A 17,202-nucleotide genomic window follows, 5' to 3' on the forward strand; every position below is an offset into this window, starting at 1 on the left:
CGCTCCGGACAGGGAGGAGGGAGCGCGCTGAAAGCGAAACCATGTCTCGCTCCATGCTGAGTTCTTATACTGATGCCCGCGGCGCCGATAAAAAAAGGTGAGCCTGCGTTGAACCGCTGCTTACAAGGACCCCCCTGTGTCCTAGTAGACCTTGTGTGCCTCTCTCCCTGACCCTAGTATAACCGGAGCGCGGCTGCGATGTGATGCGCGCGGCTGCAGTTGGGGAAGTAGAGGCGGGAAATTCAAAGTTTGAAACCACTGCTTGTGAAGACATACGGGGCTAAAGGGATAGTTAGGGTCTTACCTGACGTCCCTGAAGAGGATGACCGCAGGGGCATGCATAGCAGACAGGCCGCTGGGAGGTCCTCTTACCCGTGTCACGTAGAAGACGGCGTCCTTTTGTTGGGAGCGATGGTGACTACCGTCTTCTTCTCAGCCCTGTCCTAGGATAGGGATGAGGAGGTTTTTTTGGCAAGGACCGGCCACCTGTCGTCCGCCCATAGCACCGAATGGTGATATGGAAAAAGTCCTGCCTGCGGTACTGAGAGTTGCGATGTGGGCGACACCACACTGCTCGCTCAGCCGCATGATATGGGAAAGCAGGGTGAACATTTACCCCGTTTCCCGATGTAGAATCTGGAAAATAAATGGGAAAAGATTAATACACACACACACACAAAAACCTAAAAGAAAATGGTTAGATGCGGATCTGGGGAGATCCCGGTCCACCTACTACAGACACTAAGCACAAACTGAGGTACTTGGTATCTGTCGGTGGGTGTATACTGCCGGGGAGGAGTCAATTTTCTTGTTTTTTGCATAGTGTCAGCCTCCTAGCAGCAGCATACACCCATGGTAATCTGTGTCCCCCAATAAGGCGATAAAGAAATAGGCCTTCCAAGTACAGTAGTAAATTTTGGAAGATGATGGCTTCCTGGCTCGGATCATGGTATGAATTACACGACTGCAGAATCCTGCTCGTTTCAAAACCTCGGTCTCAACAGCCACGCCGTTAAATTGAGCGGCCGAGAATTGGGGTGGCAAATCGGACCTTGAGACAGCAGATCTGCCCTGTCTGGAAGCTTCCAGGGGGCGTCCGCGAGAAGGTTGACAATGTCCGCGAACCAAGACCTTCTGGGCCAATTCGGGGCGATGAGAATGACTGGAATTCCTTCTGCTTTGATCTTCTTCAACAGCTTGGGAAGAAGAGGCGGGGAGGAAACAGGTAGGGGAGCTCGAACTGTGACCAAGGAATGGCCAGAGCGTTGGCGCCCACTGCGAGAGGATCTCGAGCTCTGGATACAAACTGTGGGACCTTCCTGTTGAGGCGAGAAGCTAGCAGATCTACGTCCGGGGTTCCCCAACGACTGCAGAGCTGAAGAAAGACCTCCGGATGTAGGGACCACTCTCCTGCCGCGAGACCCTCGCGGCTGAGAAAGTCGGTGGCCCAGTTGTCTACGCCGGGAATGTGTACCGCGGATATTGTCGGTACCGAAATTTCTGCCCACTGAAGGATCTTGGACACTTCTGCCAGGGCTGAGACACTCCGTGTCCCTCCTTGGCGGTTGACATATGCCACCGCTTTGGCATTGTCTGTCTGAATCCGGACCGGCAGGCCCCTGAGGAGCCTTTCCCAGTGGACGAGAGCCAGATGGATCGCTCGTATCTCTAGGACGTTGATCGGCAAGGCTGATTCCTGAGTCGACCAACGACCCTGAACAGTGTGATGGCGGAACACTGCACCCCAGCCGAGGAGGCTGGCATCCGTTGTTACAATCTGCCAGTGAATGGGAAGAAAAGACCGACCCAAGTGGATAAGAGGTGACGTCAACCACCAGTTGAGTGACCGCTTGACCCGGCATGAAAGACGTACAGGGCGATCCAGGGACAGAGCCGACCTGTTCCACCTCGACAGAATGGCGTGCTGGAGAGGTCTGGCGTGAAATTGGGCAAAGGGAACTGCCTCTATCGCCGCCACCATCTTTCCCAGGACCCTCATAGCTGTTCAGAGGGACGGAAATCATGTGGTCTGCAGCGATCGTACATCCTGCTGCAGGGAAAGAATCTTCTCTCGTGGGAGAAAGACCCTTGACCGACGCGTGTCGAACAGTAGGCCCAGAAACACAAGACGTTGAGAAGGAATCAGACAAGACTTTTTCCTGTTGACGATCCACCCGAAATTGGAAAGGGTGTCTAGGACAATCGTCAAACTTAGGCGAGCCTGTTGAAAAGAGGAAGCTTTGATCAGAATATCGTCGAGGTACGGAAAAAGAACGAGACCTCTGATCCTCAACAAGGCCATCAGCGCAGCCATGATCTTCGTGAAGACTCGGGTGCGGTGGCGAGACCGAAGGGCAGCGCGACGAACTGGTAATGTTCCTGGCGAATCGCAAACCGCAGGAACTTCTGATGTCCGGAGAATATGGGAACATGTAGATAGACATCTTGGATGTCTATTGAACACATGAATTCCTGCTCCTCCATGGAAGCGATTACCGAACGAACCGACTCCATCCGAAAGTGGCGAAGGCGTACTCTCTTGTTGAGAAGCTTGAGATCCAAGATGGGTCAGACCGCCCCGCCTTTTTTCGGCACCACAAAAAGGTTCGAATAAAATCCTGTGAACCACTCCGAGACGGGAACGGGCACAATCACCCCGGAACTGAGAAGAGAGGTGATGGCTGTAAAGAACCCCGGAATCAAGGCTGGATCCTTTGGAGGACGGGATTCGAAGAAACGATTCGGTGGAAGAGAAACGAACTCTAGCTTGTATCCTGACGATACAACCTCCTGATCCAAACGTCCTCTACTGAGGCCAGCCAAACGTCCCTGAAGAAGAGAAGTCGACCTCCCAATCGGAAGGGACCCTCGGGAGTCCGACAATAGTCATGCAGATGTAGACCGTCCAGACCTGGATCTGGATGGTCTGCCCTGGGAAGAGTGGGATCGCCAGGAAGGAGTGGGTCTGAAGGAAACTTTCTTTTTATCTTGGCGCGCCTGCGGTCTTTGTTGGTTGGATGGGTTCTCCGCCGTATTGAAACGGTGGAAAGCCCGAAAGGGTCGAAACTGACGCCTTAGTGGAGGTCTGCGAGGCTTAGACTGAGGGAGAAGGGAACTTGTGCCTCCGGTGGCGTCCTTAATAATCTGGTCCAATTGGGATCCAAAGAGGCGTACTCCCTGAAAAGGCAGATTAGTAAGAGACTTCTTGGAAGACAAGTCCGCCTGCCAGGCCTTGAGCCAAATTGTACGTCGGATTGCCACAACGTTGCTTGCCGCCTGAACCGCGCAGGATGCGGCATCCAAAGAAGCAGAAAGCAGATAATCCCCCGCATGGGAAATCTGATTGGCGAGATCGGCCAATCGCTCTGGTTGTGCTTTATCTAGGATGCCCTGACGAAGATCCTCTGCCCAAGTAGCTAGGGCTTTTGCTGCCCAAGACGAAGCAAAGCTTGGACATACCGCCGCTGAAGCCGCTTCGAAGGCGGACTTAGCTAGGGATTCTATAATCCTATCATTAGAATCCTTTAGAGCCGCCACGCCTGAAAGCGGGAGAACCGTGTTATTAGAAAGTCTGGACACGGGCGGGTCCACCGAGGGAGAAGCAGCCCAGTTGTCCGTGAGCTCTTTAGCAAACGGGTACAGTACGCCGAGACGCTTTCCTCTTTGAAAGTGTCTGGTCGGATCTTGTCTTTCCCTGGTAAAAGTCTTTCCCTGGTAAAAATCTTTCCAAACTCGGAATGGAAAGGAAATACTCTGGAGGGTGTTTCCGCCCGTCTGAACGAAACCTCCTGATCTGAGGATTTCGCAGGGGGGTCAGCAATCTCGAAGGTCTGGTGAATCGCTGCAATGAGGTTCTGCACCGTAACCTTCATGTTCGCATCCTGGTCCGAATCCAGCTCTAAAATCCCCTCAGAAGACCTGTCCGAGAACGCTTCACCTGACTCGGGAGAGGAGGCCCGGGAAGGAGGCTGCTGAGACTGACTATGCGGTGAGATGGGATGAGGGGAGGATTCCGGCTGGAGATCCTGCCTGGGTCTTTTGCGACTAACGTTGGCTGACTCAGACGGAATCTCTTGAGACCTGCTGGACCCTGCAGAAGTGTCCACGGGCAACTTATCCAGAGCGGCTACCAGGGACTGAGACACCCTGGTGAGGTCTGCCACTGATTGAGAAAGAGATGAAGCCCAGCCAGGCATGGGGGGTTCACTCTCACATGGGGCCATAGATGGCTCATGGGCGGCATCAGGCTGAATTGGATTGCTACAGTCCAGGCAGAGGGGAGTGGACTGACCTGAGGGAAGTTTGCGATTGCAAGCAGAGCATGCAAAGTACTTGACTAGAGTGCAGGGGGGAGCCGTAGAGCGGGCACGATCAGATTTAGAGTTAGACATAGTGATAACTGAGGTAGTGCCGGAAGGTTGGGGGACAGAAGGCAGAGGAGGGTGTCAGTCTGCAGATGCAGCGCTACTCACAGTCCGGTGTCCCCAGAGACAATGCTATCCGGCTTGTCTGCAGCTGCAGGTCAGGGCGAAATCCGGCTGACAGGCCCAGAGAGCGATATCCGGCTGACAGGCTGGGAAGATGGTGACCGCCTGAGAGGAATGGGAAAACGCGCGCTCCCAGGGGAAGAAGGGCGGCGTTAACTGCCAGGCTGAAGGAGGCACCGCCCGCTAGCCAAGAATTGGCTGGGGTGCAAGAAGGAGGCGGTGGGAGGGCCTGGAACGGGCAGGAGAGAAGCCCGCTTAGAAGGGGCGGGGGGCGTGGCCGCGACGCAGAAGGCCCGAAATGAAGCCGGGGCCTAAATTAATAGCGGCAGCCGCCTGTCAGCGCGGAGGTCCCGCAGCGCTGCCGCAGCAACCGCTCTGCAGAGCGCCGTTGCCATCTGCTGGGCCCAGGACTGAAGGCGGGGGGGGGGGGGAACGCCGGGCAATGCCCCTTCTGACACCAGGGCCAGGAGTAATTGCGGCGGCCGCAGTGGCCGCTTTGAATAAGATTGGAGCCGCCGAGATGCCCATCTAGGGATGAGGAGGACGTGACTCGGCCCCCATACTTACCTCCGTCTGGCAATCAATAAAGGTACCTCAATATCCCACGCTGTCTGTCTTCTGTAGTGTCCGCGTCTCATCCAGACCGACAGGCTCTGGTGGGCGAGTGGGTGGGAGACGGGGAGCGAGGACCATCTGGATCGCTGGCACGCATCCGTGCTGAGCTCTTGGTCCTGCCGTAGAGACCTATGAGGATACGGGGTGGCAGTACACGCCGTACTCAGTCTCTTTGTGGGAGTACAGCTGTGACTCTTCACACTGTATCCCTCCGGAACCTGAAAAGGAACGACGCACCTTGAGGTAGATAAGGGTCTAATGAAAGACCCGTGTCCACCTCCTACTGACACTAAGCTAAACTGAGGAATTCCCTGCCGGTCGGTGGGGTTTACACTGCGGAGGAGGAGCTAACTTTTTTTGTGCATAGTGTCAGCCTCCTAGTGGCAGAAGCATACACCCATGGTCTCTGTGTCCCCCAATAAGGCGAACGAGAAACCGACGCAACAAATGGCCTTTTGTCCTGGAAGAGTCATAATTTGGCTCCTCTGCGTAGAGGGACAGCAAGGTGCCAATATATTAGATCAAGAAGGCTAAAGAACGAGAACATTTTTTTCCAAAAAGGTTTCCCAAAGAGGTTCTCGGTGAAGCCTATAGACAAGCACTATCACAAAATCACGACTCCTTTATGTGTCCTTAGAATAGGGAGGAGACGGATAGTGGCATTCATCTTATTGGTACCTTTGATGATCAGAATAACGATTTAAGGAACATAATACAAGATCTATGAGGAATGCTCAGAGCAGACAAAGATCTTACAGAGGTTTTGCCTGATAGGTTCTTCCCCTCTTGTGTGATCCTAGGTCTATGAGAGATCACCTAATCCACAGTCATTTGTGGAGAAAACTGGGGATACTCGGTTGGATCACACACAAAAAAAAAAACCTCTAGGCACTTTCAAACGCAACGCAAATAAAATTCCTCAATTAAATTATTGATCCCTTCATATTATTTATATAGCACCATTGATTCCATGGTGCTGTACATGAGAAGGGGTTACATACAAACTACAGATATCACTTACAGTAAACAAACTTACAATGACAGACTGATATAGAGGGGAGAGAGGACCCTGCCCTTACGGGCTTACATGCTACAGGATGGTGGGGAAGGAGACAGTAGGTTGGGGGGTTGCAGCAGCTCCGGAGTTGGTCAGGCAGTAGCTCCAGTAGTGGTGAGGAGGCAGCGGGGATCATTGCAGGCTGTAAGCTTTCCTGAAGAGGTGGGTTTTCAGGTTCCGTCTGAAGGATCTGACAGCGGTTAACAGCTGGATGCGTTGGGGCAAGGAATTCCAGAGGATGGGGGCTATTCGGGAGAAGTCTTGGAGGCGGTTGGGTGAGGAGCAAATAAGTGTGGAGGAGAGAAGGAGGTCTTGGGAGGACAGGAGATTACGTGAGGGAAGGTGTCGGGAGATTAGTTCAGAGATGTATGGAGGAGACAGGTTGTAGATGGCCTTGTAGGTCTGTATTAGTAATTTGAACTGGATATGGTGAGGGAGTGGGAGCCACTGAAGAGATTTGCAGAGGGGAGAAGCGGAGGAGTAGCGAGGAGAGAGGTGGATTAATCAGGCAGCAGAGTTAAGGATGGAGTGGAGAGGTGCGAGAGTGTTAGAAGGGAGGCCACAGAAAAGGATGAAGTAGTAGAGACGCGAGATGATGAGGGCATGTACAAGCATTTTAGTAGAGTGAGGGTTGAGCAAGGGACGGATTCTGGAAATATTTTTAAGCTGGAAGGCGGCAGGAGTTGGAGAGAGCTTGGATGTGTGGCTTGAAGGACAGGGCATAGTCAAGGGTTACTCCGAGGCAGTGGACCTCCAATATAGCAATGAACGAACACCAAAAGCAAAAGATAAAAAGGAACCAGTCAATCAAAAAGAAAAAAAAGTAAAAAAAATTACACAACTTTTATTATACAAATCATACAAAAAAATTTAGAAAAAGTAATGACATCCTGATGGGGCTCACAATCTGATTTCCCTATTGGAGACAGTGCCAGTAATGTCTGTAAAGCGCTGTGGAATTAATGGTGCTATATTAGAGAGTACAATAAATCAATAGGACTGTAATTACTTGGGACAAAAAAAATTATATATATGGCTAGACAGCAGCAAAAGGCTCCAAAGGACAGATCCACATAACATCAATATTATGTATAGCATCAGTGGATGTGCCCAGGTGCAAACCTCAATGTTTAAAAAAAAAAAAAAAAAAAAATGGTATATTAAGTGGCCTAGGTTTCAAGAAAGTACATAGAGTGGCTTCAGTGCAAAAAGAACAGATGGCATGTAAGAGAATCATACAAGCTTATGTTAATATGTATTAAATATACAATACCATGACTCCCAAGAATCTAAATGCCTGTCTCACTTCATCAAAGGTCATAGTGACCAAAAGTATAATACTAATGTGTCAGACAGCCTAAGACAAGCAATGAGCCAATGAAGCTGCACAAAATCATCAATTTAAGTTACCTGTAGCGATTTGAAATGGGGTATAGGGACTGTCGAGACGTACCTCGACGCGCGTTTCACAACCTCTTGTAGTAAGTTTCGGGCTGAACACGAAAAGTTGTGTGTTCAACCTTATTGACCCATTCAGACAGGCTGTCTACAGTACAGTTGCGAGCTTGCATATCTTGGACAAAATATAGACTGATACCTCACATTTTTATATGTATTTTTCGGTAGTTTATTTTTTCAGGGTGCAACCAGGCCCATATGGTCTTGTAAACTGTGGTGTCTGTTCACATTTGGATAGCACTGGGAAGCCCACCTAGTCTAATAATATGGGCATCACTAATAGGCTGTAAATCAGATGCTGTGCATTCCCCATTGTGTGAATAGCACCAGATACAAGTCTCTATTGTGCAATAACATACTAGGCAACCTCCCCTCCATGGATTGGTTTGCCATGGAGTGGTTGTTTCATCAGTATTTTTGCACCTGTGTTACAGCCATCTTAACTAAGTGGGTCTGCTGCATCCTGAGTGCATTTGTCTGGAGGCCTGGGCAGGAAAACATCTCTGCCTTCTTTCTGCTGGTTTTTGGATTTTTAGTTGCTTTGTTGTTCAATGGTTATTTTGCAGCAGGTTCTTGTTCCAGCAGATTTTGCCATCTTCTCCCAGCTTTGCTGCTCCACTGGCAACGAGCTGTAAAGCTGCAGGAAAAGCTTTGTGTTCAGCCTTTTTGACCCGTTCAGACAGGCTGTCTACAGTATCGCCAAACTCTACAGGCACAGCCTCCTGATTGACGATCGCTCCCGCATCAACCTCCTCCTGCAACAAAAATAAAAAAATGTTGTCATTTCTGGAACTAAAAAGGAAAAGTCCACTCTCCTGACTTATTTTATTGAGCAATACAAGTATTTGTCAAATCTAAAAATTTAGGAGAATCACTTCTTAGATCCTCAATGTGCTATCCCTCTGTTACTCCTCCTGGAAACACAAGTAAATTCATACAACTGGGCCTTACTATTCCCAATGCCAACATGGATGTCCCTATAGTGTCTGATCTGTACTAACAGTGTTGGGCTATTAAGACAAACCCCATTAACAAGTGTAAAGGGTAACAATTTAATTATACAATTGCCAAGAGTGATAATAGGGGAATACAGACAATGCTTAAATCTAAGAATTGTGGTTTCATCGAAAAATGGGTATTCCCATTAACAAAATATGCCCATAAATGAACGGCAGACGAGTGTCAGTGGCCGTGCGTGTATGGCGCTCTCTAATCATTTTTATGGAGGGGGTCCGACCACCTGCCCACTTACAGCTGCACACATAAGACTTGCATCTGTCATCTGGTTATCACATATTGTGGGGTGTGGGGGGATCAGCATGATTTTCCCTTCAATTATGTAATATCCAATATAAAACAGTTTTAAAGACTTTACATGTACTTACAGCTACAAAATGCACAGTGCAACCGGTGACCCTCACTCCGGCTTCTAACACCAGCTTGTGAGCGTGGGCTCCTTTAAATGATGGAAGCAGCGATGGATGGATATTGAGAATCTTTCCTGCCGAGAAAAATAAAAAGGAACGTCAAGTGCCCTATAGGACTGTGCTACAAAAGTCAGGATGATGGAGACAAGTCGCTGGTCCTATGTGACCACTTTAGTGTGTAATAAAAGGGATAGCCCCCTACAGGACCCAGAACCAAAGGGACTCCTAGTTAAACTGGCTCTGCTGTGTCCACACAGTACATGAACAGTGATTAATCTGACAAGCCTACGTTTCTTGCTACAATTTCCCCAATTTATCAAGCAATTAGCCTATAAACAAAAAAACAATCAAGAAGTTCTACTCCAGTCATCGGTCACTGATTAACCAAGCCAAATTTCTCCGAGTCCCCATGTGACTGTAGTATCTATAAACTAATAGTCAATGCTGATGCCATCTCCTGGCAAACCTGGGCAAGTGCTGGGGCAAACCTGGCGCTCAGGGAGCCCACCTGGCCCTGTGTGTTCTGCTTGTATGGAGGCTCAGAAGCTGGTCACACATCATACAGCATGGTTGCCAGTTGTGTTATACAGCCAGCAACCAAGTTTACAGTTAGCTCCAATTTAACCTCCAAATCTATAATGGCAGCAGCATTTAAGAGTTTGGATATGGGGTCCTGATAAGACACTACAGCCATATAGCAATACCTTCATATTTGTACAGCCTGTGCCTAGGCTTCATAAGAGTACAGCTATATTGCCGATTTAACAAATAAAAATAAAATAAGTGGTCACATCACCACACAGAATGTAAAAAGTAAGTATTCGGTAACTGTGCACGCTTACCATTCCACCTCCTGACAAAGGGACCAGATAAAATGCGCATGAAGCCGGCCAGACATACGAGCTCGATGGAGAACTCCTCGAGAACTTTCCCAACAGCGCTATCAAACTCTTCCCGGCTGCTGAACTGTCTGTGGTCAATCACCTGCGATGGGAGAGATTGGACTAGTACAAGTCATCCAAAATCAGCCATAAAATGAGGCCAAACGAGAAGTGTTACTGAGCGAGGATGTCATTAGTATAACGTGGCACAGCTGTGTCAGTGCACAAAAGAAGGTTCCCACACCAGTATAGAATAATCAAAAAAATTTTGGCACTCAACTCGTTGCAAAGATGAAGAATTTTTATTTGCAGTCACAAATAAAAATTCTTCATCTTTGCAACGAGTTGAGTGCCAAAAATTTTTTGATTATACTGAGCGAGGATGGGAGCACAGGATTTGATTGGTTTTTCCATGTAATGTGGATGCCAAAATGGTGAAATGTATCCAAAAGGAAGATCGCTTTTATTCTAAAGAAAAGCAGAACGGCCCCTAATAGGACAAGCCTGGAGCATTCTGAGAAGACCACCACAATGTCCTTGCTAGCCCCTGCAAGTAAATGGTGGTGAGCCCATATTTTATGACAGCCAGATTGAAAGACGAAACCAATCTTCCTTTATCTAGATGTAATAGATGCAGTGTTTGCTATGGATCCTGGCATTTAAGGTGTTAAGTGCTAGGAATTATCTTAGCGGATATAGCAACCTATAACGTGAGGATAAATCACAGTGCGCTGTAGGAAGAGAAGAACGCACCTTTGTTGGAATCCCGGCAGCGTCTGCCTTCTGCAGACCTCCAACACCAGCCTTGTTGGAGATGACCAGGGCAACGTAAGCAGCGGAGTTGGGGGACTGTGTGCTTCTTATTAGTGCATCCAGGTTTGTACCTGAGGAGAGTAAAGAGCCAACATGTTATAATGCTGACCGGCTCAATATAACGCACTGCGGCACAAAGACTGATACTAGCAAGTGAGGTCCATGTCTCACATTCGTTAGGTGCGGTTCATAGGCCAGGAGAACATGGCTTCTTGTACTGTGGTCTAAGAAAGGTCTTTAAAGTTTGTGGAAAAAAAAAAAAAATACATACAAAAAGTTGAGTACCATGCATTATCCTGTACTGATCCAGAGTTACATCCTGTATTATACTCCAGAGCTGCACTTACTGAACGTATACCAATTTGAACCAGGCAAAACCATTCTCCCCTGGCACTGTAGAACCTTATCTATACTGTTAAGGCCATGTCTGATGACAGCCTGCTGACTTGTTTCCTAAAGGCCCCATCACACACACCGATCTCGCAAGCTAGATCGCTGATTTTGTGACGCCACAGCGATCTCGCCAGCGAGATCGCTGTGTGTGACGGGGATCAGCGACCGGCCCCCCTGCCGGGTATTGCTGATCGTGCTCAATCGTCCTGGGCCAATTTTTGATCGCTGGTCTCCGGCTGGCCAGCACACATCGCTGCGTGTGGCAGCGGGAGCCAGCGATCAGTGACGCTGGTTTCTAATGTAAACATCGGGTATCCAGGAGCTGCAGGGCTCTTAGATATCCGATGTTTACCTTGGAAACCAGCGTGTACGCCATTTCCAAGGTAAACAGAGGGTATCCAAGAGCCGCGGCTCCTGGATACCCAATGTTTACATTAGAAACCAGCTTGCTCGCTGGTCCTGATCGCTGGAGGGGCTGTCTATGTGACAGCTCACCAGCGATCAGCCTAACGACGTCCCAGCGATCCCATCCATGTCGGATTGTTGGTGGGATCACTGGGACATCGTTATGTGTAACGGGGCCTTACGCTATGACTATATGCATTATATTACAGGCTGTAATATCAGATCAGCAACTTACTATATTTTATGTAACTTGACTCCTACAGATGACAATAAGTCCTTACCTGTCCCAGAAATAAGAACCGCTACTCTCACTCTCCGCTCTACAGCCGGACGTTGCCCATCAAAGACTGATGACGATGTATAATTTTGTGCTGGTGGTTCTGTCCTGTTCAGAGCAGAGGCCAGATTCTTGATTTTCACACTTTCGGCGCCTATGGGAAGGTAACATATCACTGTAGTATCCAATTCCAGCAATGGCTTTCTATAATTAAATGACTGGGAGCCAAGGCCTTCCTAGCATTGCTCTGCATTTTATCATTAGCTCTGCTCCATGGCGCCCCTTATATCATTCCTGCTGGGAACATGCAAAAGACTGGGTAACTGCAGGTAGTCTGACCTGTCGGGAGCAGGATGACTTCTCCGATGAGCCAGGCATCTTCTACAGCTTGGATTTCCTTCAAGACGACATCTGCAAACAGGTTATCCACAACAAGAACAGCGCCGATACCACAGTTAAAGGTCCGGCTCATCTCCTCCTCAGACAGGCCACCTTCCTTCTGAAGCCAAGAGAAGATACCTGGTATCCGCCAGCAAAGGGCATCTGAAAAATCAAAAATTGTGAATTAGAGGTATGTAGGTATGCATACACGCAGACAGACACATTCTCCCATTTTCAGTCCACTATATGGAAAATGAATGAGTCACTCAAAACTACAGAGTTATCAAGCAAAAAGTATTTGAAAGAAACTGGCATTATATTCAGAGTAATTTCTGGCCCATTAGGGTCTCCTCTGTGACTAGCTACACATGCACAAAATCTCACCTAAAGTTACTCCAAGTGAGGCAGGCAGGACCCTGGGAATATTCTCCAGCAGACCACCCCCTGTGATGTGGGCATAGGCCTTCACATGGCCAGACTTCAGGACGGGCAGGAGGGCTTTGCTGTAGATCTTGGTAGGAGTCAATAACAGTTCTCCTGCAAGAAAAGCAAAACCACACAGATAAGGACAAAAGAATGAACATCTCAAGGACATAAAGATAAGAAATCACTGCAACAAGGAGAAGGCTGCTTTCACTGAAAGACCTAGGTCTAGAGCTAGTGAATAATTTTAAATTTTGGAGACCTTTTTAATGTTAAAACATTCTCACCCAATGTCCCACTCCCACATCCGGGTGGTGATGGTGATGACAATTCCAGAGACGACTTCTCAAGAATCTTCCGGACCAAGCTGAAGCCGTTGCTGTGAACCCCAGAGGAAGAGATGCCGATCACCAGGTCACCTGTAGTGATCTTCTCCAGAAGTGGCAGCATGCAGCCGCGCTCCACCGCGCCCACAGCAAAGCCGGCCAGGTCATACTCCCCGGGGGCGTACATTCCTGGCATCTCAGCCGTTTCTCCACCTGAGAACAGAAGGCAATAAATATTACGAGAACGATCACTATTAGATTTCCCTAACATCTCAAAAATAATTTAAAAAAGGAGATTTTTGTGTACTCACCGTAAAATCTCTTTCTCTTAGCCTTTAATTGGGGGACACAGAACCGTGGGTGTTATGCTGCTGTCCACTAGGAGGCGACACTATGCATAATCTGAAAAAGATTAACTTTGGCTCCTCCTCTGCAGTATACACCCCTGGACGGCGTCAGCCTTCTCCAGTTTTGTGCAAAAGCATTAGGAGGAATATACCAGAAACATAACCATGCCTGTAAAAAAAAAGGCTACTATAAACAGGCTCAAACAACAATATGAGAACCCAACCGTAACAACGGCCCGCAAGGGCTACAGGGTGGGAGCTGTGTCCCCCAATTAAAGGCTAAGAGAAAGAGATTTTACGGTGAGTACACAAAAATCTCCTTTACTCTGTCGCCTTATTGGGGGACACAGAACCGTGGGACGTCCTAAAGCAGTCCCTGGGTGGGAAGCAGTGGACGAATATTGTGCCGACAGTCCCCTAGACTTGGAGTACTGCCGCCTGCAGGACCCGTCTACCCAGGCTCGCATCCGCTGAGGACTGGGTATGCACTCTGTAGTGTTTTGTAAATGTGTGCAGGTTAGTCCAAGTGGCTGCCTTACACACTTGATGTGCTGAGGATTGATGCCGAATGGCCCAAGAGGCCCCTACCGCCCGCGTAGAGTGTGCCGTGATACCGGCCGGAAGAGGAGAATTGTTGAGGCGGTAAGCCTCTTGAATGGTGGACTTGATCCACCTAGCAAGGGTGGCTTTGGAAGCCGGTAGGCCCTTGCGAACGCCTTCTGGAAGAAGGAAAAGTGAATCAGACTTCCGGAAAGGAGCAGTCCTAGACACGTAAACACGCAATGCCCTGACAAGGTCAAGCGTATGCAGAGCCTTCTCTACCCTATGAACGAGAGCCGGGCAAAGAGACGGTAGTGATATTTCCTCATTGAGGTGGAAGCTGGACCCGACCTTCGGAAGGAAGGATGGTACTGTACGGAGAACCACCTTGTCCTGATGAAAAACCAGGAAGGGTTGTCTGCAGGAAAGAGCTGAAAGTTCAGACACCCTGCGTAGCGAGGTGATTGCCACCAGGAAAACCACTTTCTGCGATAGAAAGCGGAGTGAGACCACCCTAAGGGGTTCAAAAGGAGGTGACTGTAGTGCTGTCAAGACCAGGTTGAGGTCCCACGTCTCCAACGGACGTTTGTAGGGGGGAACCAATCGGGAAACCCCTTGGAGAAAAGTCTACACTTGCGGCTTGTTAGCAATACGCCTCTGAAAGAGCACTGAAAGCGCTGAGACCTGGCTCTTCAGCGAGCCCAGGGATAGCCCGGCGTCCAGGCCTGACTGAAGGAACCCGAGGGCCTTTGGAAGAGAATAGGGAAGTGGAATCTGCCCACGAGAGTCGCACCATGTGAAGAAAAACCTTCCAGGTACGATAGTAAATCCTGGCTGAAGTTGGCTTTCGAGCCCTGATCATGGTTTTAACAACGTCCGGTGAAAAACCTGCTTGGGTCAAAACCCAGGTCTCAATGGCCACTCCGTCAAATTGAGAGCCCCTGAGTTCTGGTGGAAGAACGGGCCTTGTGACAGGAGGTCGGGACGTGTGGGGAGACGCCAGGGAGCGTCTGCTGTGAGTTGCACGACGTCGGCGTACCATGTACGCCTGGGCCAGTCTGGAGCGATCAGAATGGTGGGAACACCCTCTTGTTTGATCTTCCTCAGGACTCTGGAGATCAGGGGGAGGGGTGGAAAAATGTACAGAAGCTGGAACTGGGTCCAGTCCTGAACCAGGGCATCTGCTCCGAGCGATCGCGAATCGCGCGTCCTGGCCATGAAATTGGGAACCTTGGCATTGAGATGGGATGCCATCAGATCCACGTCCGGGGTCCCCCAACGATGACAGATCTGACCGAAGACTTCGGGATGGAGAGACCATTCCCCCGAGTCCATTCCTTGTCGGCTGAGATAGTCGGCTTCCCAGTTGTCCACGCCCGGAATGTGGACCGCGGAGAGTACCGACCTTGCATCCTCCGCCCACTGTAGGATACGCTTTACTTCGGTCATCGCTTGGATGCTGCGGGTGCCGCCTTGATGGTTCACGTATGCCACTGCCGTGGCATTGTCCGACTGTACTCTGATATGAAAGTCTGCCAGCAAGTGATGGAAGGCTTGCAACGCCAGGAAGATGGCCCGAATTTCCAGGATGTTGATGGGCATGGTCGATTCCCTTGGTGACCACCTGCCTTGCGCTCTGTGATGTAGGTGCACCGCGCCCCAACCCATAAGGCTTGCGTCGGTGGTCAAAACCTTCCATTGACCGGAAAGGATTTTCCCCTTGCAAGCGAGGTTGGCTTGAGCCACCCGTGCAGGGACCTCCTGGTGTTTGCTGATAACCGGAACTCCCTGTCGAGGGAGAACGGATTCCTGTCCCAGGACTTGAGGATGGCCAGTTGAAGGGGTCTGAGGTGAAACTGGGCAAATGGTACCGCCTCCATTGCTGCTGCCATCCTGCCAAGTACTCTCATGGTATACCGGAGAGATCTGGGGGACTTGCGGAGGAGTGTGTGAACTCCCAGACGGAGAGCCAGTGCCTTGTCCCTGGGGAGGATCACCAGACCCTTGGAGGTGTCGAATAGCATCCCCAGGAAGGTCAGAGACTGACTCGGGGTAGTCGAGGACTTCTGTAAATTGACTAACCATCCCAGGCGCGTCAGAGTGTCGATCGTGATCGAGACGTTGACCTCGCCGTCCTTGAGGGTGGAGGCCTTGATGAGAAGGTCGTCCAGGTATGGAACGACTACTATGCCTCTGGAGTGCAGAACATCCATGGTAGCTGCCATGACCTTTGTAAATGTTCTGGGGGCCGTGGCCAGACCGAACGGGAGGGCCACAAACTGATAATGGTCTTGGTTGATTGCGAATCTGAGAAACCTCTGATGGGAGGGAGCAATTGGTATATGCAGGTATGCGTCCTGTATGTCTATGGAGGCAAGATATTCTCCTTTTTCCATAGACGCAACGATTGACCGGAGGGATTCCATGCGGAAGTGACGAACTCGAACGTACTTGTTGAGTTGCTTGAGGTCTAGTATGGGTCGGACGCTGCCTCCCTTCTTGGGCACCACGAACAGGTTGGAGTAGAACCCTCGGAAGCGCTCTTCTGCTGGGACTGGCACTATGACTCCTGCTCGCAGGAGGGAAGAAACCGCTTGACAGAAGGCCTGAGCTTTGAGCGGGGATTTTGGAGGGACAGATGGAAAAAAAACCTGTGCGGTGGGCTGGTAGTAAACTCGATTTTGTATCCTGAAGACACTATTTCCTTGACCCACTTGTCTTCTGTAATAGGCAGCCAGACCTGCTGAAAGAGTAGCAGTCGTCCGCCAACAAGTGGGGTGTCTTCGAGAGGGCATGAGTCAGGACGAGGGAAAAGTCTGAGGTTTTCCTCCTTTAGGTTTTGCCTGGCTTGCCTTTGATTGCCAGTTCCTGTCCGGCCTCTGTGCCGCCGTGTGTTGTCCCTGCGGGGGGAACGATTACGGTTTTGTGCTGGGCGTGAGACGGACCAGCCCGAAGAATTCCGAAAGGATCGGAAACGAGATTGATTACGCCTTTTAAACGTGCGTTTTGGTCTTAGTTGAGGGAGGGAAGTACTTTTGCCCCCGGTAGCATTGGATATCATTGTATCCAGCTTTTCACCGAAAAGACGGCCACTGAAGTACGGGAGATTTGTTAGGGACTTTTTTGAGGCCGCATCCGCTTTCCATTCTCTTAGCCAGAGAATACGCCGGATTGTAATGGCGTTTGATGCTATTCCCGCTATTCCTCTTGCAGAGTCCAACGCTGCAAGGACCATGTAATCTGCCACCACTGCAATTTGCACCGCCTGGTCCGCCATCTGAGGATTTGAAGCTTGAAGGCCCTTTTGCAATAGAGCAGCCCAAGCCATGATGGCCTTGGCTGCCCAGACTAAAGCAAATGCGGGAGCCAAAG

At 49.8% G+C, this 17,202-nt stretch overlaps 1 protein-coding gene across 3 annotated transcripts in view; it reads right to left on the reverse strand.

The window, feature by feature from the left end:
* Positions 1–6,983: 6,983 nt before the first annotated feature.
* Positions 6,984–17,202, reverse strand: part of GART (phosphoribosylglycinamide formyltransferase, phosphoribosylglycinamide synthetase, phosphoribosylaminoimidazole synthetase) — a 73,543-nt gene continuing 63,324 nt past the window's right edge. For all 3 annotated transcript variants that reach the window (XM_073584603.1, XM_073584605.1, XM_073584604.1), the window contains exons 15-22: positions 12,905–13,156; positions 12,579–12,731; positions 12,153–12,356; positions 11,818–11,967; positions 10,679–10,809; positions 9,887–10,028; positions 9,003–9,118; positions 6,984–8,372 (exon numbers count right to left, since the gene is read on the reverse strand). In XM_073584603.1, the coding sequence (XP_073440704.1) occupies positions 8,166–8,372; positions 9,003–9,118; positions 9,887–10,028; positions 10,679–10,809; positions 11,818–11,967; positions 12,153–12,356; positions 12,579–12,731; positions 12,905–13,156 (1,355 nt within the window). In that variant the 3' untranslated portion in view covers positions 6,984–8,165. The remainder of the gene's footprint in view (positions 8,373–9,002; positions 9,119–9,886; positions 10,029–10,678; positions 10,810–11,817; positions 11,968–12,152; positions 12,357–12,578; positions 12,732–12,904; positions 13,157–17,202) is intronic.

Source organism: Dendrobates tinctorius, unplaced genomic scaffold (genome assembly GCF_039654945.1).
Source record: "Dendrobates tinctorius isolate UK_male_01 unplaced genomic scaffold, ASM3965494v1 ptg000084l, whole genome shotgun sequence".
Classification (NCBI taxonomy): Eukaryota; Metazoa; Chordata; class Amphibia; order Anura; family Dendrobatidae; genus Dendrobates; species Dendrobates tinctorius.